Below are 23,734 nucleotides of genomic sequence, written 5' to 3'. Positions count from 1 at the left end.
TTATGGAAATCCTAATAGTTCCTGAAGATCTTATGGAGGACAAAGAAATCCTAATAGTTATATTTTTTATGGAAATCCTGATAATCTTTAGTATGTATTTTGTGTATTAATATAGACAGAAAATTTGAAGTTAAAAGCTTATGCACAAAGAAGCTTTTAGACAATATATATATATATATATATATATATATATATAGGATTTATTGTGGAAGTCCTGATAATGTTTGGTATGTGTTGGCCCGTTTGATTGTTTGATTGGCAGGAGTGCTGAAAGTAACGCTGAAAATCCTGGGAACAATTTGTAGAAGCACATTGGTTACCAAAACAAAAATTCATTTTCATTCACTAATGTTATATTATTCAACGTTTCCGTAAGGTCAAGCAATATGTTAATGTGCTTTCTGAGTTCTTACAAATTACAATGAGAAGAATCGTGGTACATAGGTGATTGATGTTCATCTTGGGGTTGATCCGTGGACTAGGGAATCTGGTGGGTTTGGGTTTGTTACAATGGCCACCAATGAAGAATCGGATCGCTGTATCAAGAATTTGAACCGCTCTGTTCTTGAAGGATGTTTCATTACTGTGGAGAAGGTGAAAGATTCATAATTCAGTTTCATCTTGATTAGTGGCTGCTTTGATAGTTATTAGTAACTGCTCCTTGCTTAAAATTGTACAAGAATCATGGATGGTTAGCTTTACGAGTTTGAAAGCTGTTTGCTTCTTCCCACATCAAGATTTTGTGGCAGCAGGCTGGTTAGCTGTGTAGCAGCTCTTAACCACAAACTCCAAAAGTCATACCACTAAACAAACAAATCAACAAGTATCAGACTGGACCGTTCCTACTCACCAGAGGATTGTTACCGTAGGAGAAAAGTCAGGTCCTACTCTCCATATGACTATTAAGTATGATTCACCGATTATCATTACTATAGAAGATTCCGATATTGTTCTGTTTCTCGAAGCCCTATGCTACCTAGGGCAAGCAGAGGTTCTAGGAGGAGCTAGCCCCGAGCGAAGGACCAGCTCAAGAGGGAGTTACTCACGCTGCACTTCCCCTATAGAGAGGAGCTACCCACGAAGCATTTCTCCACCACCTAGGAGAAGCTCCAGGAGTTCCAGGCAGGATGGGTCTAGAAGTAAAAGTGCAAGTCCGACTTCCAGATCTGTTTCAAGATCAGTTACTCCTAGGTCTGATTCTTCATCCTGAAGGGTAGTGAAGGATATCTATGCTGCTTTAGTTCTTCAGCAAACATTGATCTATGTTTTGAACGAATGTCCTATTCTCATGGTTTCAATTGAACTGGATACTTGAACTGTGTTCTTTAGTTGGCTTTGTTTTCTATGCTGCTTGTTAATTAGGGATTTTATCACCTTTTAAAAAACTGGTTCAACTAGAGAACTCATTTATCAAACATCACTAGAAATTTGCTCACCTCTTCTCATTCTTGATTTTGAGTTGCCGCCCCAAATGTCAACCTGTTTGGCTTTTCAGGTAAAATATTCTGGTATTGAAAGGAGCAAGGAAAAAACGGTTCTAACATTCAAACTGTCAGCACTCATGTCCCATGCGAGTGAGTGAAGTTCCAATCCATCTGTTGCATTTTCCATTGAATCAAAGCCAAACACAAAAGTAAACTATATTGAAAGCCTAAGCTTCCAATCAGTAAATTCGTTTCAACAAGAATAAGATTGAGTCAGACTAAGGTTTAGAAAGAGAAAAAAAGATGGTTTCACAGTTTAAACAAACAACAGTAGAAGCAATATATGGTAAAACAGAGCATCTTAGCTTATTGCACGCTTGGTGAAATCAAGAAGCAGAGCCTCTGGCTTATTGTTGTCTGCTGAAGACAAATGATTTTGGAATGTGAATCCTATTTTTCTTTCTCCTTGTATGCTTTCATTACTATGAAAACCTGAATAGTGCGACTGGTAGGAACTATGGCACACGACATTCCTCTATGTTCCAGATTTCCTTGGCATACTGAGCTATAGTCCGATAGCTGCTGAACTTGCCACAGCCAGCAGTGCTTAGTATAGACATCTTTAGCCACTTCTTCCGATCCCTGAAGATGCCATATATGACATATATCATTTCAGTAACATGGGAACATTCAGATTTAAAAATAAATAAAAAAAAAGATCACCAATATCTTACTTGTAAGCTTCATCTACTCTTGCTTGAGCATCCATGTAACTTGGGAAGTCATGACCGACAAGGAAATAATCACCTCGATCATAACCTGAGTTACCCTCTAGAGAGTCTAGAAGTGGGTTGTAGTCGTAACTTCCAAATGCTCCACTTCTTATGTATTGCTTGGCCTCTTCAAACCGAGGATCAGGTTTGAACTGTTGGATAGGTAAGAAATAGTATCAGATAAGGGTAAAAAATGCAATTACTAGATCAAATTATGAAGTTGCTCTTTACATAATTAACAAGAATAGCCATATTAATTTTAGGCAAAATATTAATGTTTAACAGTCATTGAGGCTATTAATTTCAATTAAGAGGGATGACTCTACTAAATATACCGACATCATACCACGAAGCTATGCATATTTTTAGCAAGTGATATGTTCACTGACTTAGAAATGCGTTTGTTGAGCATGTCTCTTATTGTTAAAAGATTCGGCCACATGGCAGTCTTCTGTAATTTTTGGTTTCAAACAAACAGAGAAGCATGTTTGGATAGATATATAAATCAAATTCATACCAATCCATTTTCTCTTTCCTTGCGCAACTTAGGGACTTCATCTGCTCTTGCACCAAAAAGAAAGAAATTCTCCTCCCCTATTTCCTCTCTGATTTCTACATTAGCCCCATCCAGTGTTCCTATTATGAGGCAGCCATTCAGTGCAAATTTCATGTTGCTTGTCCCACTAGCCTCCACGCCTGCAGTACTAATATGCTGGGAAAGCTCACTTCCTGGGATAAGCATTTCAGCTACTGATACATTATAGTTTGGAACAAATACCACCTGAAATTTTGCCACTGATAGAAGAATAAAAGAATGATGAGTTCAGAACATACTGTTTTGTAGCATGAATCCAACACAGTGGAATAAATGGACAGATCAAAACATTTAATAAATGTTCTGCCCAGTGGTAACAGTTATATAATCAGAGAACAGCATTAAGGAATGTATGCATACATCCTATATACTTTTTTCTTTTTATAACTACAGCCTACACTCTTAAACAGTAAATAAGAATTAATTGCTTCTCAAGCCTTGTTGAAGCATTAGACTTAAAGAATCCTTTACCCAATTTGGCAATCTCTACTACATCCAATGCAGCAATTTTATCACCAGATATATCAGAGTTTTCAACTTTTCTTATGTGTAACTTTCCATTACCATTTTCAGCCAAGTATGTCAATTGCCCTTGTTCCTTTGCTAAGCAATTATGATGTCTTCATAGTTCCACAAATACGATACAACAACATTATGTAGGAAAAAAGATTTCAGATTTAAAAGAGAAAAAAGGTAAAAGGACTTCAGAAGCTAGAGAAATACACCTTGCAGCCATGCACAATAAAAGATCTCAAAAGTTGAATGAGTGAAAAATAATTAATTTACCTTCAAATAACTGTTGACTTCGGGATCATTGTTGACTACAGCACCAACATCATTCACCAATTTGACTATTCTTTTAGCATTTGTACATGTAGCAAATGCTTTCCCTCCAATCATAACAGTACGGGGAGTTGTATTCTTCCCCTGCTCGGTACTCATCTCCTACCATAGTTTCAGGAAAATTGATAAATGTCAGTGCATAAATCTTGCCACATCAAAATTAAAATCGCTTTTTTATGGACATTATTTGATCACTGACTATGAGTTGACATAAACATTAAGAACCAAAAATTCAAATATCTAAATCAATGTGATGAATGAAAACTGACAAATATTAAAGTTTGATTACATAGAGGATACAATTAGTTTGTCATTCTTATGTTTTAACTGCATAATTTGATTAATAGTGATGAAACTGTAAACACTACAAATATGGAGACAGCAATGAGATTGAAAATTTATGCACATAAACAATAGCAATAGAAGTTGCAACAAGAAAACAAGAATGATAATGATTTTTGAATTTGGTAGACCACAAACTATACTTAGATTGGTTCAAATGCCAGCAAATGAAATCTAATTAAGCAAACAAAATGTCAAGAATAATCAGTATGCTTTAATACCTATAACTTCTTGTACTTATAGATTGCTCCCAAAATATTGAGCAGCTGTCTCTTGTATTCGTGAATACGTTTGACTTGTATGTCAAATAAACTGTTTGGATCAATGCTTATTCCTGTTACACGCAATATGTACTGTGCCAAACGTTGTTTATCAGCCATCTTTGCAGATGCCCATTCATTTTGAAAATCTTCTTTATCAGCAAACTGTTGGAGAAGCATAAGTTCATACTCAACATTATTGCAATTACAGGAACCGTTTTACTAAAAAAAAAAAAAAGAACTCATACTCCAGAAGAATTATTCTGATACATACATTTCGGAGACCAGAAAGCAGGTCAAGGTTGGTCACCCATTGGTCAGTTTTTAACCACTTGGTGATTATGTTACCGAGCTCTGGACTTCAAAACCGAAGCCATCGACGAGGAGTAATACCATTTGTCTTGTTTTGGAACTTGGTGGGCCATATAGAGACATAATATGCAAATAACTCAGCCTTTAAGATGTCACTGTGCAGCTGGGCTACACCATTCACCTAAAAAGAGGTCAGCAACATAAAGTTACTTATGAAGATCATGAGACAAATCGCTGAACAGCTCAAAAGCAGATGTACTTTTGATTCATGAAAGAAGAAAAAACAGAGCTCTTTTTTTTCCTCTTCTTTTTCCTAAGGAGAAAGATGAAAAAAACAACTAAGAAACTTGGGGAAAATGGATAAGCAACATGTGGCATAGCAAGATGTATATTTGAATCATTAGAAGTTCAACTCAATGACTGGACTATTTGAACAACCTTTCCTCAAAAGCATTTCAAGCCATTGTGGTTGCTGACATTTTCACAAGATCCAACAGATTAAAGAAATATGTGTTTGTGTGTGTGTCTCTCCAGAATGAATGATTTCCTCCAAAGACAGTTCATGACTATTCAGAATTTTAATAACAATTTTATGAACCTGGTGAATTTTGGGGAGAACCGAGAGCTGAATTAATGATCTGGAAAATAACTTTATCCTTAAAGTGTTTTAGTAGAATGGCTTACTTACCGTATGTGCAGATGCCACACATAAGTTTGCCATCCTCACAACAGGCTTCTGGAGATTATGATCCAAGATGCATATGCTAGGAAGCTTATGCTCAAGATGAGGTCGGGTGGCATTTATCATTGCAAGAAACTGCAAACACTTAAAATTTGAGATTAAAATTCAGACTAAAACATATAGAAATGATAAAACAAGTGAATTACCCTCTAGTCAATTTCTTCTATGATTTCCATGTGGCGTGGAAGAAGCTTCCACATTGCAGGTTGTGACCACTTTTCAAGTGCTTCAGGAAGGACAGTATGATTGGTATAAGCAATTGTCCTGGTTCAGTTATGGACATTTAATACCTGCTATGTTAAAAAAAGTTAATGGCAATACGTACCAGAAAGCAACAGAAAACTACAAAACACTCTAGAAAGTAGAACTAGGCACCTTGTTGTCACATCCCAAGCCTCATCCCACCCAAGTCCTTCATCATCCATTAGTAAGCGCATCAGCTCGGGAATTGCAAGCGTAGGATGAGTATCATTCAGTTGTACAACAACCTTGCTGGGAAATTCAGACCATTGCCATAAGCCCTTTCCACTTCTTCGTTCCTTGAATCCGAGAATAATGTCCTGTAATATTCCAACACTGAGACCAATATAATAAATTCTTGAAGAAAAAAATCAAACATCCATGACAATGCTGAATTAACTCTGACAATTAACTCAGTAAGAATTGCCCATACAACTAAAATCGGGTTGGAATTCTTAACTGCAGCATAGAGGCATGTCTTCATCCACAGAATTCATAGCACACTCAAAACTTACAGATTTAAGCAGAAAACTCTCCCTTGGAACCATGACCAGGAAATGTTTAAGCCTCGACATTTTTCACTGATTTCAAATTTAACATGTACATAGGATTTTGAATACAGATTAATTCATACTTGGTATGTATAAAATATGCACTAATTGTTACATGTTGTTTCGACCTCTATGATATATTATTTAAATTTGTTCTTAGCTTTCAAAAGGTAAATTCTGCAAAAGTAAAGGAACATTGTAGGTAATGGAAAAACACCAGGACTGAAGAATTCCATTTTCATACAATCAATCCAGTGCAGCAGCAATGGTAAGTCCTCAAGCATACAAAAAAAGCAGTAATAAAGCAGTAATAAACAGAATAAAAATGGAATGGAAGAATCAAGGAACCAGAAACTTTATAAAGAATTAAGGAAACAAAAACTGTACGAACTAACCTGCAATGATGCACTGCAGAGCAAAATTTGTTGTTTCAGACGTAAAAGCTTCCCGTTTTCAGTAGCATCTCCAGGATATAAAACAGCACAAATCTGGGAGCAAAAAGTTCATGGACAGTATGCTCCAAGAAAACATGCAGGGCGATGTGTACATGAAATGTAGCCAAAATATTTCAGAAGCTTATATGTACTAATCAACCGAGCCATTTAGAAGCTCGGTGATTAATACCTTTTGTTCCCCAGAAACTAACAATTAAAGTAATCAATTTATCTTCCAAAATTAGCACAGTTGGATCCTTCTGCAATATGAAGACTTTCCAGACCACCCATTCATTTAGGGATCTTGATAATTCACCTGTTGAGCTCCAGAATGAAGCTGTGCATCAGATTCGTATTGTCCGTCTTTAAACTGAAACAGATTAAAATCCCCAGCATACGCTTTTGCTTCCCAGAGGCGCAGACTAATTGTATTCTTGGTTTTGTATCCTGGTATTGGAACATCATAAGCAAGAGCTTGCACTACCTCTCCTCCAACCCATTTTCGACTGCAATGCATTTGAATTCAATAACATAACTTAATGAAATATATATTTTATAAAAACTGAAGCAGTAGATAAGACATTCAGACTAGAAAAACAGAATACAGTATGAAGCCTCTGTTCGGTTATTTCTTCTGCTCCCAGAGCTAAAATGGAAAAGTGCATTGGAGACAAAACCATAATATTTTCGAAGAATCACAAACTAAAAATTGAAAATTTTTTAATTAAAAAGGCATGATTGAACTTAGCAACTTTTCAGGAAGTATAAAACAAATACCAGTAAAAATAACGACCAAACAGGGTTGAAAGAAGAATATTAAGCCTTATATTAACACTTACGACCCATCTGGATTAACCTCAACACGACCAAAGAATCTGACAGGAAACAATATATCATGCCTAACAACTTCCCAAGGACTAAACTTCTGCAAAAATTTCCAACCAAAATAGAAGCATCCGTGTATAGTCCCAGGAGTCCACACAACATTTTGGAACAACTTCTACATGAATTGAAACTGAACCAACCTCAAGCCAATCCTCAGCAATTTCCTCTTGTCCTTGTTTAGTGATCCGCTGCTTGAAAAGCCCATATTTATACCTTAAACCATATCCCCAAGCAGGCAAATTCAGTGTAGCCATGGAATCGAGAAAACAAGAAGCAAGTCTTCCCAAACCACCATTTCCAAGTGCAGCATCTTTCTCCTATACAAAATTTGCACTCACCAAAACAATGCACATTAAAACTAAAAATTTAAAAAGAATAAAAGCAAAATCTATTCTCTTTTATTTATTTAAAATATGAAGTAAGTAACAAAATTAATGAGTAAATTGATTTATGAATTACCTGCTCAACAATCTCTTCGAGTTCATGTCCTAAGTTGTTCGAAGCATCGGCGTAAGCGTCTTGAATGTTGAGATTCCCAATCGCATTAGTCAAAGCTCGTCCTTGAAGTTACTCCATTGATAAGTAACAAGTTTGTTTCGGATCAACGTTGTGAAAGTGAAGGAAAGTTTCATTCCATTGCTTCACAGAAATCGAACAAAAAATCTTAATAAGCCAAAACCTTTACAAAGAGAACTGTAGTAACGTTTTGAAGCCGTCCGATTAATTTAAAAATAAAAATAAAGAAAAGAAAAATAAAATCATTATCAATTTTTTTTATTACTTACAATTAGCTATTTATTAAAATTTATTTTTTAAAAATTTTAAAATTAATTAAAATTTATTTAAAAAATAAATTTATAGTCTATGAAATAATCTGAATTCGAAAATCGATTATACGTGAAAAGAATTAGCACCTTTACAGTACCCATTTAAAAACAATAGCACTTAATTACGTGTTATTTATTAATTTTGATAAAAATAATATTATTTTTTATGTTTGAAAATAAATTTCTTGAATTTTCATTTATTGGAAATTAATTTTTTATTTAATCTTTTTTATTGTTTATTGTTCAAATTTTATTCGAAAAAAATAAATTAAAACTTTTTTATTGAAATAATTCTTAAAATATTTCAATACGTTGGTAACATTAGAATAATTTTTTTACGCTTAAAAATTTTTTAGGCATCGTTTTTCGAAATATATTAAAATCTCATTATCGGAGACTTAAATTTATCTTTCATAAAAACTATATTATGCATGCAATGCCAATATTAACATATTGATGTACACATTTTATTTTTACTCTTTAAAAATATTATTAAATTAAACTTTGAAAAAAATAAGAATTTTTATTATATTGAATATTTTATATAAATATTTCAATACACTTATAATATTTAAAAAAAACTTCTCACCTAAAGATTTCTTAAAGCATTTATACTCAAAATATTTTTAGAATCTCGTTATCGAATAAATTTTTTTTTTCATTCATTTTTTTATCACTTATTCTTAATTTATTAGTATATTTGTTTTGTTATTTTATGATTTAAAAAAAGAAAAAAAATTTATTGTATTGAAAATTTTTTTATAAATACTCAAATACACTGATAATATTTAAAAAAATCTTTTCACCTAAAGATTTCGTAAGTATCATTGCTCGAAGTACCTACGAATCTCATCGTCGGATAAATTTTTTTTTAATATTATTCAGTTTATTTTTATTTTTTAAAAAATTTTATTTTAAAAAATAACAAAATTTTAAAAATTTTAATTACACATTTTATCATTTATTATTATTTACTTCAACAAAATTTATTCTAACAAATACAAAATTTTAATATGCATAAATATTATAAAAATAATATATATAAAAATAAAAAAAATTCAAAAAAATTTTTTTTTACTTAAACCGAATTAGTCAACAATATGATCAACACGTGTACAATCAATTTGATGACTTGGTACGATTTGATTGGTTTAGCTTCGATTCAACGATTTGGGTCGGCTCGATTTGATCTTGACGGGTTCAGATGAATTAGTTAGAGGCTAAAGTAGAAATGGGTCATTAGGTTAGGTATGCGGACCCTAAATAGGGTTGTGGACTGACAAGCAGATCTTTGAATCTCGAAACAATGTCATTTTGACACTTATTGAAATAACGTTAGTTTTGGCTTTGGGAATTTTTATAAAAGCTTAAATGTTTTTTTTTAGATCATTTCTTCCTCTCCCTTAAAAAAAATTTTCTTCCTTTTTCTTCAGATAATTTGGGGGCAATGGCCATCCGTCGTGACAGCTACTGTGGGCCTTGCCAACAACGAGCTTCAACCCCGTCATCGATATTGAAAAAGTTTTAAAAGCATCAAAATGCTTTCATTGACTTATTGAACCCAAATCTGACTTTCATTTTATCAAAAAAAAGCCCGAACAACTTAGATTTACTCTTGAACTTTTAGCCAAAATCTTCTCTCTCTCTTTTTTTTGTATTTTAACTTGTTTTTTGTTGTAACTAATTTTGATTAATCTTTTAGCTATTTTTGGTATTGAGTTCCCCTTTCAGGGGGTTATATATATATATCTATATATATATATATATATATTGCAAGTTTCTTCCTTTTTTTTTTTTTTTTTTGGGTGGTTTCGTGACCTTATGCTTGTGACACAGAACTTGACAAAAGAGAGTATAGTACAGCACCAACCTCCCTGCCCTCTATTGTTTCTTCTATTTTGTTTGACTTTGACAATTCAAGGATTCAAGGATGGATAGGTCATGATGATTAGGAGCATAGGACGTGGGTAGTAAATATGAACTGCGCGTGGTAATTGATGTTCGATGCGATTTCCATTGGCTTTTCGCTTAACGGATTCGCAACCGACGGTACCTTCTCCATTGCAGCTTTGCCGTTCGCCACCATCTTCGAATTTCCTTAACAAAAATAATTAAAAAAAAAAAACTAAGAAATCAGAGAAAGATAAGAAAGAACTTGAGTGAATGTAAAGTGAGTAGCGTAGTGAGTGGTAACTTGCTCTCTCAAAGTCCTTGAATCTGTTCGTACGAAAGTTCCAAATTTTCCAAAAGATACTTTCGGGGAATATACGAAGAGCTGAGATTTTTGAAAGCAAAAATTGGGAAAAGAAAAAAGGACAAGAGAGAAACAGACGGAAGATGGGAATAATTTGAAAGAAAAAGAAAATTATATGAGGGATTCAAGGATAGGAAAAAAATACATAAAGTAGGAAACGCCACGTTGGCTAGCTTATTTGGAGCGATTTGGTTTCGGAAAAGCACGGGGGGACACGTGGCGAGAATGAAAGGAAAGGGCGCCCACGAGAGGGCTCAACCAACGGATCTGAAAATGGAATGGGTCAATATTCAATCTCACTGGTTTCCGGTCTATCTGAGCTTTTTGGGGGGTGATTGGACCCAAAAGCCCATTTCAGGAAAATTGAAAATAATTATTTTTTCCATATATTAATTTTTATAAAATTAAAAAAAATTCACTTTAATGTATTTAATATTAAATTTTATAAAATTACAATTTCATAATTTTTAATGTCAAAAAGTTATAAAAATCATAAAAAATAACTTTAAAATATATAAAAAAAGTTTTAGATATTAAAAAAAATAAGACATAATTTTTTAACATCTCAATAAAGAAACATGGACAAAGAAGGAGTATTAAAATTAATAAAAATATATATTTTTTATTAAATGATTATTATCAATTTCCAATAAGTCAATAACGGTGATATATATATTTTTCATATTTCTTTTTGTCTATTTTTTGTATTTTATTTTATTTTATCTATTAAAAAAACATATTTTGCAACTTAAATCTCTCTTAAGCTCTCTATTTTCAGTTGAATTCTTCATTCTTTGTCAGGGTACGAGGTGGCCACGAAGGCCTTGTCATTAATATAAGATCATATTACAGGTAACACCATTATTTTACATGTAAAAATAGAAAATAAAATGTACTGTAATCTCTGCAAATATAGTCCATTACTTTACTCCATGTCGCCATATGGGGCATGAAAAAAAAAAATATTAGACTGGGAAAGCCAAGGGGAAAAGCTATGTAAGAAAATAAAAACATTCAGATCATTATCCAAGCGTACAAGCAAGGAACAATAAGGGAACAATAGAAGTATTTGCCATCACTGAAAAAAGGGGAAAAAAATCTGAACAACGTGATTTCATTTCCTGTGAATGCTAAGCTACAATTCTCACTATACTCACAATAGCAAGACACTGTTCCATTTTCTCCATTGCTGCGTTATTAGAAAAACATATGCTTAGCACAAGAAAGATGATCATTTGGTGTGGTTTTTTTATCTATAGAACAAGGAGGAACACATTCATACACGTTTCTACAACACGTAACAAATTTAAGCGCCATTCCCACCTACAGAGCTTGAGTTTCTTAGCCTAATTCCAGATTTGCTGTTCTTATAACTCGTCAATGGTGTCAAGTAGAACCGCGATGGCCTATTATCAAGGTTAGGAGAATGTCGGACACTCCTATTATGTTGCAGCATAAGATTCTCGCTTGTCTGATCACCATAGCCTTTAGACTCGGGCACACTCATTCCATAGAAAGATGATCCATCCACTGAATGTCGAGAACTAACACTACAGCTCTGCATCAGCTTCTGGCTTACAATACTCCCATTTGCATCTCCATTGGCCCCCCTTCTTAACTTCTGCAACGACTCTGCCAGCGTCCCATCAGCCGCATTTCCTCCTACACCTTTACCTTCATCTCCATTGGCCAACCTCCTCAGCTTTTGCAATGACTCCGCCAGTGTCGCTTCATCTACATTTCCTCTAACACCTCTATCTTCTTCTCCATTAGCCACCCTCCTAGGCTTCTGCAACGACTCCGCTAGCCTCCCATCACCCGCATCTCGTCCATTATTCCTCTTCTCCTCTCCGAATAAACTCTCTTTTTGCCTCTGTATCAAACCCAAGATACTCCAAACATTTTTCCATTTCCTTGCCTTCTTCAAATGAAACCCTTTTTGACCAACCCCATCAGCAACAAACTCAACATCCTTGGAACCAGATTCCACATTAGAATACCAATTGGAATCCCTCAATTCCTTCTCGGTAACCAACAGTTTCGCCCCGTGAAACAATCCAACAGTCTCAGGAGACACTTTAGCATTTGAAATCGAAGACTTGAAATCCTCAGCTTCCCCCAAACTTATCTTCCTATTGGACGCTGACCGTTCAAAACTTCTCCTCCTCCTAGTCAAAGAATCCGCATAATAATCTCTCGTTTGAGCTGACCCCCCAGGGCAACTCCTTTCCTCCTCTTTTACCACACTCAATCTCTCTTCCCCAACATTCCCTTCCTCGTTAACCTTTGAATTCTGTTTCCCAATCAAATAACCGTCCCCCGAAGCCCTTGGCTCATCAAAGGAAAATCTTGAATCATCAACAGATAAACGGCCAATATCAACTGATAATCTAGGATCAGTATCACAAGATCTTCTCCCAAACAACCCATATTCCCCGATCTCCGACTGAGTCTCTCTTAATCCCTTTTTGTTTGCCCTCTGAAGAACCAAACCCTCCTTTTTCTCCTTCTTTTTGCTCTGTTTTTTGCTCCATTTTCGCAATGTCTTGCTGAAAACCGAAGCTGCTTCCCATAAAGATCTCCCAGAAGTTTTTTTGCTCCCCCATTCGAGATCTATGAATTCCTTCATCGTTTTCAACTCTCCTTCTTCTTCTTCTTCTTCTTCTTCAAAGCCTTGAAAAGCTTCCACTTTTGAAGGAGGGTGGTTAAAATTGAGGGTTTTGTCATCGATGGCGAAAAGATAGTGGAGGGTATTGTGGGCCCTTACGTCGCAAGATTTACGGCGGAGCTCGGAGGCGGCAGAGGAGGAGGGTGGGTTAGGGCCACCGGAGCAGGATTTGGAGCGGCGGAATGAGAAGGTAGAGGGAGTGGGGGTGGCGGTGGGTGAGTTATTTTGGATACCAGCAAGACGTTCCCGAAGACATGAGGCGCAAAAGCTAGTGACCGGTGTGGTGGTTGGGTGGCGTTGACAGGTGGGGAGACGTTGGCTTTGCCGGTGGTTGGATTGGGGTTGGGTAGTCATGGCTTGAACAAAGGCAATGAGCTCATGCTTACAGGAGAAAGAAAGAGAGATAGAATGTACTACACTGACGATTAATGTGGGAGAGACTTGGAAGAAAAATGGAAACCCCTGGTTAAACCCTTCCTGTTTTGGGTTTTATTGTCTAAACCATTTTTTTCCCTTCAATTCCAAATGATAACAAATGATATCTTATACAAACAAAATCTATGATGGGGCTTGAAAATATCGGTTGTAATCTAATCATATGACCCCAACTCTCATTGGCCATCAATAACCTCCTTTACCTTTTTCCTTTTTAGAAAAAATAAATACTACTAATCTAGCGAGTAATAACTATTTACAATTAACCATTTGACACTTTAATTTCAAGATTTTTTATAAAAAAATCACAGCTTAAAACAAAAAAAATTAAAAATATTAAAACTTACATTTTAAGGCCCGGATTAATTACGATAGAATTAAAAATATTAATAAAAATTATTATAATTATGATTAAAAAACTATTATAATTGTGATTAAAAAAATTAATAAAAAATTTATGTTGATTTAATTTTATTAAAATTAATATTTAAATTTAATTAATAATACGATAAATTTTGAAATGATGGAATCGTGACTAAATCTGCAATATTACGCATTAATTTCGATAGTTTAAGATTTTTTTTATTAATTTTTTAAAGGAGAAACATTTTGGAGATTTATTCTCTGCTTTGGATTCTTTGAGAATAGAGTGCAAAAACTGCTTTGGGTTTTGGTTATTCTAGCCCAATTCAGTCATGTCCTAAAAGGCCCAAAAAAATTTTCTAGTCATCCCAAAGTAGTTAGGCTTCAAAGCCCAGAAGGAAGAAAATGAAGTCCAAGGCTATCCAGGTCCAGTCCAACTCAACCTGATTGAATTGCCGACAACTGGCGACAACTGTCTTATCTCTCATGGTTTTCACAAGCTCAGGTAGAGTCAGAGACATCTTCTAGAGCTTCAGTTGGGATCGGTCACATCCACATTTTCCAGACATTACTTTAAATTCAACAAACGTCGCTATGACAACAATAGAAATAAGGATACAAAGTTATTATTTTTCTCCTATTTATTTATTTAGTACAAGCAACAAATAAAAATAATTAAGCTAATTAGTGGAATATTTTAAAATAAACAAGCGTTGGATGAGAGCTTTCAGAAAACAAACTCCACTTCTGGAGATACGTATCCATGAAAGGCATCCCTCAACTAAAAATATTTTATTGGGTTAGCTATTCTTTGTGTCTGCAATCTACCCACCGTTTCCACTTAGTTTGCTTCTCCAAGGGGTTCATCAAATTAATGGAAAATGACCCAATTCAGACTTTTACATTGAAAAGAAAGTATTGGTGAAGTGACAATTATCCAATTTCAACACATTAGTTAATATATGAAAGTAATTAATGACTTAATGATAGCTAATCCTACTACTATTAGGGAGATTCTTGTTGTACCAATCTGCCAGTCAAATGCTGAATTGCAATAATGCCCACAAAAGGGTAACAAGACAAAACAAAGTGAAAAGAACTAGCAGCTGGTTCAGTTTTGCTTGCTGCTTATTATGTGATCTGCTTGACCTCAAACGGGTTTGGAAATCTATCAACAATGTGGTTGAGATCGGGTGTGCTTTACCCAATACGGTTGGACCAACCCATGGCTGACCACCAAGTCAATTGAAAAATAGAATCGGGAGCTCAACTGGCTTAGCTTCAAAATGTGTCTTGGTTTGATGGATAACTACTTTGCGTAATACACAAGAAATCTCTCCATCAGAACCTTCTGGCTCTTTATCTGTAATTTGTATATTGCCCCCTTCCCTCTCAAGTATTCTTCCCTTCCACCTAACCAAGTAAAAACGACTCGGCAGCAGAGGCCAGTGAGAGTTTCTGCCTCTCTATAAGTCTGAGTTTGGTCTTCAATACCTTTACAACAAGAAAGAGCCAAAAATTAAGCAAAACTAATAATTTGGGCTTGGCATTGAGTAAGAGGTAGAGATAATTATTGGAGATGGTGCCATGGATTAAAATCCTAATGCTTTTAGCAGCTTGCTTTTGGTTTCCAGCTTCAGTAGAGTGCATGGTTCGGCACTACAAGTTCAATGTAAGTTATACTTAATTTGCTCAATTGGTCATGCCTTTTGAATGTACCTAGCAACTTCCCTGGAGCTGCAAAGTACAGATTGGTCTCTGTTACCTCTTCTCCACCATTGCCCATGGTAGTGTTCCTGGCCAGTTCGTGGACATTGGATAGGCTAGCTGGTCTTACAGGGTTCCCATATTTGCCTTTTTTTTTTTTGGACTGAGATAACTTTATGAAGCATAGGTTTTTGATCTGACATTATGCGAAAACAGATTGGTTTACGATGAACCATGAAAAGATGATGAATAACTCAAGCTCAACTTCTGCCACAGATTTGAGCTTTCCTTGATTAGCAACTAAATTGGCGTTCTCACGTGTTGCACATATATTTCAGTCGAAAATCTTGTCAACTTCACTCATTTCCATATGTTTCGTAATCCTACATTAATGCATGTTCATGCACGTTTGATCAATCTTCTTCCTTTGCTTTTTTGTTATCGTGCCTAACGTGCTAGTTTTAATATTTCTAATTACTGATTTTAGACTTGCTAAGATGACTGACCAACCACACTTGACATATAATTTTGTCCTAGACGACATCCGAAAGCTGTCAACATAAAGCACTTCCTTTGATTTTCCACCCAAATGCACCAATAAAAGCATTTCTCTTTAATCAGAGGATGAAATTAAATTGCTCTTGATCTAGATTCTAGAAGTACTCGTATAAATTTTAACAGAAGAAGGTAGGAGACATTATTAGTTGTTAGATTTCTTTCTTACTATATTCTTTTGGGATAGTGAAACTAGAGCTTCATTCTTTATGCAGGATCAATGTGACCCTGTTGTTTCATGTATTTGGTTGAAAGATTGGCACTGTTTGTTAATAAAAAAAAACTGTTAAGATTAAGAATGAGAAAAAAAAAATCATCATAAAGAGTTTTCATCAGAACTCAAGTTGGCAGCCGTAACAACCGGAACCAATTCCAGTTTCAAAAATATTTGATTGGTTATTGTTATGCAAAAATGTGCAGGTGGTGTTGAAAAATACAACAAGATTGTGCTCAACCAAGCCTATTGTCACTGTGAACGGGCTCTACCCTGGTCCCACTTTAGTTGCTAGAGAGGATGACAGAATTCTTGTCAAAGTGGTCAATCATGTCAAATACAATCTCTCCATCCACTGGTGAGTCCAAATTGCCCACCATTGATCTGTCTTGAGACAATTCTTTAAGTAATTATCCATGCCTTTTGACTTTGATTTCCTGCGGATACAGGCATGGGATCAGGCAAATACGTACCGGTTGGGCGGATGGGCCGGCATATATAACCCAATGCCCGATTCAACCAGGGCAGACCTTTGTGTACAACTTCACCATCACTGGTCAAAGGGGCACCCTTTGGTGGCACGCACATATCCTCTGGCTAAGGGTCACCGTCCATGGTGCTATAGTTATCTTGCCCAAGCGTGGTGTTCCTTATCCTTTCCCCAAACCCCACAACGAACAGATTGTTATCTTAAGTAAGCATGATAAGAAACATTAATATCGTTCCTTATTGGATTTTTTTTTTTAAAGGAAATCGCTCGGAAGAAGTAACAATAGAAAGATTTGTAAGTACTAAGATTTGGATCTTAGCTTAAAAATGATTGTACGAATCGTGTAAAACTCCGAAATCAATTATAATTCATTTCATCAATAACTTACCTAAATAGTGACCACTTGGAATATTCTCCTTTATTTCTTTTGAAAACAAGAGAGTAGTTGCTGGTACAAATTTGTGGATATCGCTTTTTGGGAAAGCTATAAATATATATTTTCAATTTAATGTATGTAGGTGAATGGTGGAAATCAGATGTTGAAGCCGTCATCAATGAAGCTTTGAAATCTGGCCTGGCCCCGAATGTCTCTGATGCTCACACCATCAATGGCCGCCCAGGACCTGTCTCAGGCTGCCCTTCGCAGGGTAAGAAACTCTGCTACAACAGGTTTGCATGTTAAATTAGCAATTTTAGCTAAGCCACGAATAATTTTCATTTCCAATTCATCTATCTTTCTCTCAATTTGCAGGATATACCTTGCCAGTAAAACCAGGAAAGACATACATGCTTCGAATCATCAACGCTGCACTGAATGAAGAACTCTTTTTTAAAATTGCCGGTCATCAACTCACTGTTGTCGAAGTTGATGCCACGTACGTGAAACCCTTCAAAACGGACACCATTGTTATAGCCCCAGGGCAGACCACAAATGTGCTCCTAAAAGCCAACCGTGGCGCAGGAAAGTATTTGGTTGCAGCCTCACCTTTCATGGACGCACCCATTGCGGTAGATAACGTGACTGCCACTGCCACCTTAGACTACTCAGGTTCTCTTACAAGTACTGTCACCACTCTCACATCACCCCCTCCCAAAAACGATACCTTGGTAGCAAACAATTTTATCAACGCACTACGAAGCCTGAATTCTAAACAATATCCTGCTAATGTTCCTTTAAAGATTGATCATTCCCTTCTTTTCACCGTTGGCCTTGGGATTAACCCTTGCTCCACGTGCATTAATGGAAGCCGTGTCGTGGCTTCTATTAACAATGTTACTTTTGTTATGCCAAAAATCTCTCTACTTCAAGCCCATTTCTTCAACATAAGCGGAGTTTTTACTAATGATTTCCCTGGAAATCCTCCTGTTCCATTTAACTACACAAGCTCACAACTAACCAACTTTGCGACCAAACAAGGAACAAAACTATACAGACTTGCTTATAACGCCACCGTGCAGCTAGTCTTGCAAGATACAGGGATGATTACCCCGGAGAACCACCCTGTTCATTTGCATGGATTCAACTTCTTTGAGGTTGGAAGGGGATTGGGGAATTTCAACCCCACAAAGGATCCTAAAAAGTTCAATCTTGTTGATCCTGTTGAGAGGAACACAGTTGGAGTTCCATCTGGTGGATGGACTGCTATAAGGTTCAGGGCAGACAATCCAGGTGCAGGAAAGGTCATGGTTTAATTTTCTAGTAAGATCCAACTGAAAACATCATTGATAATTCCTTGTTTTTCGCTTGTTTTCCAGGGGTTTGGTTCATGCATTGCCATTTGGAAGTGCATACGACTTGGGGGCTCAAGATGGCATTCGTAGTGGACAATGGAAAAGGCCCAAATGAATCTCTTCTACCGCCTCCCAGTGACCTCCCCAAGTGCTAGAGAAAAATCCCAGAACAAAAACCATGAGAAGTGCAAAAATAGCTGAAGAAAGCAAACAAAAGAAATGGAAGATTTACAGAGCGGCTGAAAGCTAATATAGCCTAACACTAATAAGAAGAGTTCTTTTTGAGCAAGCCAAGGAAAGTTGCTCCATATTGAATAAAAGTCAGCTGAATTTCTTTTTTCTTATTTCAAATATGGTTTCTATATATACAATATGGCCTACAAGTTTGAGTTACAAAGTTGTGCATATATGCTGCTAATTTAGTGATTCTAAATGTTTATTGTATTAGAAAATCCTGTTTTAAATGAAGATTAAGTGTTGGGATCCACTTATAAAAAATAATTACCGAATGAATAACAAAACCTTTGGTTTGGGAAAAAATTTTATATGAAAATTTTAAGGTGAAAGTCGTAAAGTTTTTTTTATTAAAAATGATTAATTAAAATTAAAAATTAAAATTAAAATTGGTAGATTAAAAGTTCTTGTTATATAAATTATGTAAATTTAAAAAAAATTTAATAAATTTTGATCTATATTTTTAAATAGATGTTTTTAATAAAAATGTTGATAAAATTTTTAATGTTAATTAAGTATCAATTAAATTTAAATTATAAATAATATTTTTAATAATTTTTATATATTATTAATCTTTGGATTGGATTAATAATTTTATTAATTTAACAGATTTAAATTTTTAATAAAATTTTTATTAAATTATTTAAAAATATTTTTATAAATTTTATTTAAAAATTTTCATGTAAATTGTATCGTGGACTAGAGTATTAAACTTGAGTTGGCAGGGCAAATGAGAAGTTGAATCCTGAGGATTCGTTTCTCAAACCGCTGGCCCAATACACTGAAAGTGGCATACACTCATGGCCCAAAATTGGAACTAATCTCACGCGGTTGCTCATACCATTTATAATTTTTAACTTCCTACGTGGATCAATATCATTGGATCAATTATGCCCTGACCTAATCTACTCTGTACCAACCAATCAGCTATACCCACGTGTCGAGATAAGCCTCTGAAGTGGGGGCACCCAGTTTCTTTTTTCTTGAGTGTGTAACCAGTATAATTATGTGGAAGGCTGCCCGATGAAAAGTGTTTTAATCGTTTGAGGGCCCCACTAATCAAGTTGCCGCAAGTAATTACCGTCGATGTGGACCGTTCTTTTGGCTGACCATAGTCCCAACTCGCAACTATTCTTTTTCCCTCCTCTTTTATTTTTTATTGGGTAAATTAATTTTGATAGAAATAATTACCAATTTTTATGACATTTTGCTATTTATGGTAATTTTTAAATCATCTTGTACAAGATAAATTTTTTTTTTTATAAATATTTTTCAATAAATTATTATATCATTTGGTTAAAGACTTAAAGTTTTGCATATAAGCAAATACCAATTTAATGTACTTTTTTTAAAAAAATTTTATTTGTTTTACACAATTTGTAAGATTTACAAGAAAATGAAAAAATTTATCAATAGAGGTTTTTTTTTTTTGATAAAATATTAAACTTTTCATTATAATTATCAAATTTTACTTTAATATTTATAACTTCAAATACCATAAACAAGTAAAAAGCAAGGTTTAAATTCAATTTCATAAAATTAAAAGCATAAGAATAATTAAAAAGGCATATGAAAAAAATAATAATTAAAAAAATAGAACAATTATGATTATTTTAAAATAATATTTTTATTATTTATATTTTTAATTAATTTAAAATTAACTTTCTTTTAAATAATTTTTAATAAGCACATTCAAAGTGAGACATAATTCTACTTATTAACAATGAACTCCATTTTGTTAAGGGTGAGAAAAAAGATCAATAAAATTGAAAATTAATTTGATATGGTAGTATTTTAATCAATTTTTTTATTCGATTCGAATCAAATTTAAATATTAAATTTATATATTAAATTTAGATCGAATTTTGAATCGAGATATAAAAACTTGAAAAAATTAAATTAAACTAAATTATATATTTTTATTAATTTTTTTATTTTTTTATAATTTTGAGAAAATAAAAATAATTATTTTGTATATAAATTTATTTAAATATATTAAAATTTTATTAAAATAATATATAAAAATAAAATTTAAAATTTAAAAATCGATAAATTAAATCTAACCGACAGAATTTGATAAAAACGATTTAAAATTTTTTTTTTTAAAATTTATAATAATATATATTATTCAAAAAATTTAACCGAATTCAATTCAATTTAAATTATTATCACTTTTAATTTTTAATTTTTTCATCACTAAAAATAAAGAAAAATGTAAATGCCATTAAAAAATAAAATTAGAAAATTAGGAAAAATTTAAAAAAATTGAAAGTTGAAAAACATCAAATGTTTTTTTAATGCCTTTTGCCTAGAATGAAATATTGAGATATTTATAATGTAATAGAAAAAAAAAAAAGAAATAAATTAAAGAACAAAGAGGGAGAGTGCATGTTCTGATTTAATAACCCCATACCAACCAATCACAGCCCACCACCTTCTCCCTCTGGCTTTTCGTTTCTCTTTCTATTTTTGTTATTCTCTCTCTTCTCAAAGATTTAACAAATTTTGGATTCATTCCCTGAAGCTTGGCAGCTTTCCTTTTGAGCTTAGTTTTCTATCCTCTATAGTTTCCTCACTGCTTATTTATTCAATTCCATGTTTTTTCCCAATTGGGTTTTCATTTCCAGCCTTTTTTGTTCTCTGGGTTCATCTCAGTTTCTTGCCTTCTGCTGTCAGCTTCTCACTTTTTACCTAATTGGGTTGCCAAATACCAAGGAACTTGAAGTTTAGTGTTAGTTTTCAGTTATAAACTAGTTTAGATATAGAGAGCGCCTATCCTAGTTTCTTTCAATTCTTTCTGGGTATTTGCTCTTTTCAGTTTTTTCTTTTGTTGCTGTTGGAAAGTTCACTGTTTAGATCTTAATTGTGGTGTTGGGTTCTTTGTTGGGATAGTTTGAGTGTTCTTTGGAATTTTTATTTTCTTTTGAAAATGGGTCTGTTCTAGATTCCTCAGGGATTGCCTAGACACTGAAAAGAAAGTATTCTGATTCCTTTTAAATACTCCCTGATTTAACGCTGATATTTTTCCATTGATTCCCCCTACTTCTATGCATTTCCAAGGTAGTTTCTTGCTCTGTTTTTGAGCCGTTCTTACAATCATCTGAAACGGTCAGTGAATTAGGGAACTTGTTTGATGTTTTGGTAGTGTTTTGTGTTTAAATTTGATGTTTTGAAGTGGGAAATGGAAATCCTGTCGCCGACATCTTATCTCCCTAGCACAAACCGGTTTCTTGAAGAGAGCAAGAGCACGAAATGGACGTCAGCAGAGAACAAGATGTTCGAGAATGCCTTGGCGGTCTATGATAAGGATACTCCTGATCGATGGCAGAAGGTGGCTGCAATGATCCCGGGAAAGACGGTAGGAGATGTAATCAAGCAGTATAGAGAATTAGAAGCTGATGTTAGCAGTATAGAAGCAGGGCACTATCCAGTTCCTGGTTATAGAAGCTCTCCATTCTCGTTGGATTGGGTGAATAGCCATGGCTATGATGGATTAAAATAGTTATATGCACTTGGTGGAAAGAGATCTTCATCGGGCAGGCCTGCGGAGCAGGACAGGAAGAAAGGGGTTCCTTGGACAGAAGAGGAGCTTAAGTAAGTTACTTCAAATGGTGACACTATAACCAGTTAAAAATTCTTGTAATTTATGACTAACATTATTTGTTTGCATCAGCAGTACTTTTAGTTTTATGTAACATGTAATAATTATATCTATTGTAATGATTTTGTTAGAGATATTTGAGTGATAGCTTGCTTGATTAATTTATGTTTAACTTGCATTTTATTGACAACAATGTTGATGGATTTTTCACAGATTGTTTCTAATGGGGCTAAAAAATTATGGCAAAGGGGATTGGAGAAATATCTCATGCAATTTTGTTTTCACCAGAACACCGACTCAAGTGGCTAGTCATGCTCAGAAGTATTTCATCAGGCAGCTTCCAGGAGGGAAGGATAAGACAAGAGCTAGCATTCATGACATAACAACTGTCAATTTCAACGACACGAGGACTCCTTCACCGGAGCAGTCTTCATTGCTCCCTCAGGAGCCCAATTCTGTTTCCTTGCTCAGAACACATTTTCAATGGAATCAGCCTTGTAGTGGGGCAACAATGGCTTTCAATTCAACAGAAGGAAATTTTTTAATATCCTCTCCTTATGGGATTCCCTCCTATGGGTTAAAAATGCAGGGGCAGAGTCTGCACAGAAGTGCTGCTCAGGAGTCTTATTTTGGACCTCAAATTTAATGGAATCAGCCTTGCAGTGGGGCAACAATGGCTTTCAATTCAACAAAAGGAAATTGTTAATGTCCTCTCCTTGTGGGATTCCCTCTTATGGATTAAAAATGCAGGGGCAGAGTCTGCACAGAAGTTCTGCTCATGAGTCTTAGTTTGGACCTCAAATTTTGGTTTTTCAGATGCAATCAACACAACAATGTCTTCAGATTAGACAATAGATATTCGGAGTTCCTCCTGGCTAAATAAATAAGCCATGCCTTCTGTAGATTAGTATAGCTATCTTTGTGCTTTTTTTCGTGGTTTGATGTGAATATATTTTCAACAACTTGACTTTAGTCCATAGCATTCAAACACGATGTGATAGGATTGAGTTTTGCTCTGAAATGTGAAATTCTGAAGGAAGATTCATGTGTTTTACCTATTCTGTAGTTGAATCCGATCATCCTTTGATCAAATTGCTATGCTATGTGGTAATTGTGGTGAGATTATCCAAAATTCATCAAACCCGTTGCAGAGTTTCACCAATCTGGTTGTAAAGTTTTGGCATTTTCATTTTATAAATCTTATTCGTTTGATTCAAACTAATGATTCCAAGTTTCCAACGGAATTTCAAGCTT

The 23,734-nt window shown here is 34.5% G+C and overlaps 2 protein-coding genes and 2 pseudogenes across 4 annotated transcripts; 2 read left to right on the top strand and 2 right to left on the bottom strand.

The window, feature by feature from the left end:
* Positions 1 to 1,576: 1,576 nt before the first annotated feature.
* On the bottom strand, positions 1,577 to 10,601 carry LOC111302461 (alpha-glucan phosphorylase, H isozyme-like; annotated as a pseudogene). The gene is made up of 15 exons (XR_016328307.1): positions 10,192 to 10,601; positions 7,861 to 8,094; positions 7,542 to 7,718; positions 7,356 to 7,441; positions 6,833 to 7,022; positions 6,478 to 6,570; positions 5,667 to 5,851; positions 5,438 to 5,555; positions 5,238 to 5,366; positions 4,512 to 4,730; positions 4,199 to 4,402; positions 3,579 to 3,737; positions 2,715 to 2,978; positions 2,159 to 2,349; positions 1,577 to 2,066 (listed from the first exon to the last, which is right to left on the bottom strand). The product of XR_016328307.1 is annotated as an alpha-glucan phosphorylase, H isozyme-like (transcript).
* An 878-nt stretch (positions 10,602 to 11,479) lies between these two features.
* LOC111301336 (uncharacterized) lies at positions 11,480 to 13,706 on the bottom strand. Its single transcript, XM_022896928.2, has one exon. The coding sequence runs from the start codon at positions 13,502 to 13,504 to the stop codon at positions 11,789 to 11,791; it is 1,716 nt and encodes a 571-aa protein (XP_022752663.2). The 5' UTR covers positions 13,505 to 13,706; the 3' UTR covers positions 11,480 to 11,788.
* A 1,649-nt stretch (positions 13,707 to 15,355) lies between these two features.
* LOC111301337 (laccase-4-like) lies at positions 15,356 to 19,063 on the top strand. The gene is made up of 6 exons (XM_022896929.2): positions 15,356 to 15,620; positions 16,631 to 16,782; positions 16,874 to 17,118; positions 17,433 to 17,561; positions 17,666 to 18,583; positions 18,670 to 19,063. Exons 1-6 carry the CDS (start codon positions 15,528 to 15,530, stop codon positions 18,798 to 18,800), a joined length of 1,668 nt encoding a protein of 555 aa, XP_022752664.1. The 5' UTR covers positions 15,356 to 15,527; the 3' UTR covers positions 18,801 to 19,063.
* A 2,965-nt stretch (positions 19,064 to 22,028) lies between these two features.
* On the top strand, positions 22,029 to 23,534 carry LOC149514769 (transcription factor DIVARICATA-like; annotated as a pseudogene). The gene is made up of 3 exons (XR_016328308.1): positions 22,029 to 22,473; positions 22,694 to 23,018; positions 23,180 to 23,534. The product of XR_016328308.1 is annotated as a transcription factor DIVARICATA-like (transcript).
* Positions 23,535 to 23,734: the final 200 nt, after the last annotated feature.

Source organism: Durio zibethinus, chromosome 15 (genome assembly GCF_047325235.1).
Source record: "Durio zibethinus cultivar Kanyao isolate XHJ-2024 chromosome 15, ASM4732523v1, whole genome shotgun sequence".
Lineage (NCBI taxonomy): Eukaryota > Viridiplantae > Streptophyta > Magnoliopsida > Malvales > Malvaceae > Durio > Durio zibethinus.
This window is presented reverse-complemented; position numbering and strand designations above follow the sequence as displayed.

Excerpts from the sequence above, each read along its gene's own strand:
- LOC111301336 (XM_022896928.2), bottom strand. The coding sequence starts at position 13,504 with ATGACTACCCAACCCCAATCCAACCACCGGCAAAGCCAACGTCTCCCC.
- LOC111301337 (XM_022896929.2), top strand. The coding sequence starts at position 15,528 with ATGGTGCCATGGATTAAAATCCTAATGCTTTTAGCAGCTTGCTTTTGG. Across the intron at positions 16,783-16,873 it reads TACAATCTCTCCATCCACTG|GCATGGGATCAGGCAAATAC; the intron begins GTGAGTCCAAAT and ends CTGCGGATACAG. Across the intron at positions 17,562-17,665 it reads CTCAGGCTGCCCTTCGCAGG|GATATACCTTGCCAGTAAAA; the intron begins GTAAGAAACTCT and ends CTCAATTTGCAG.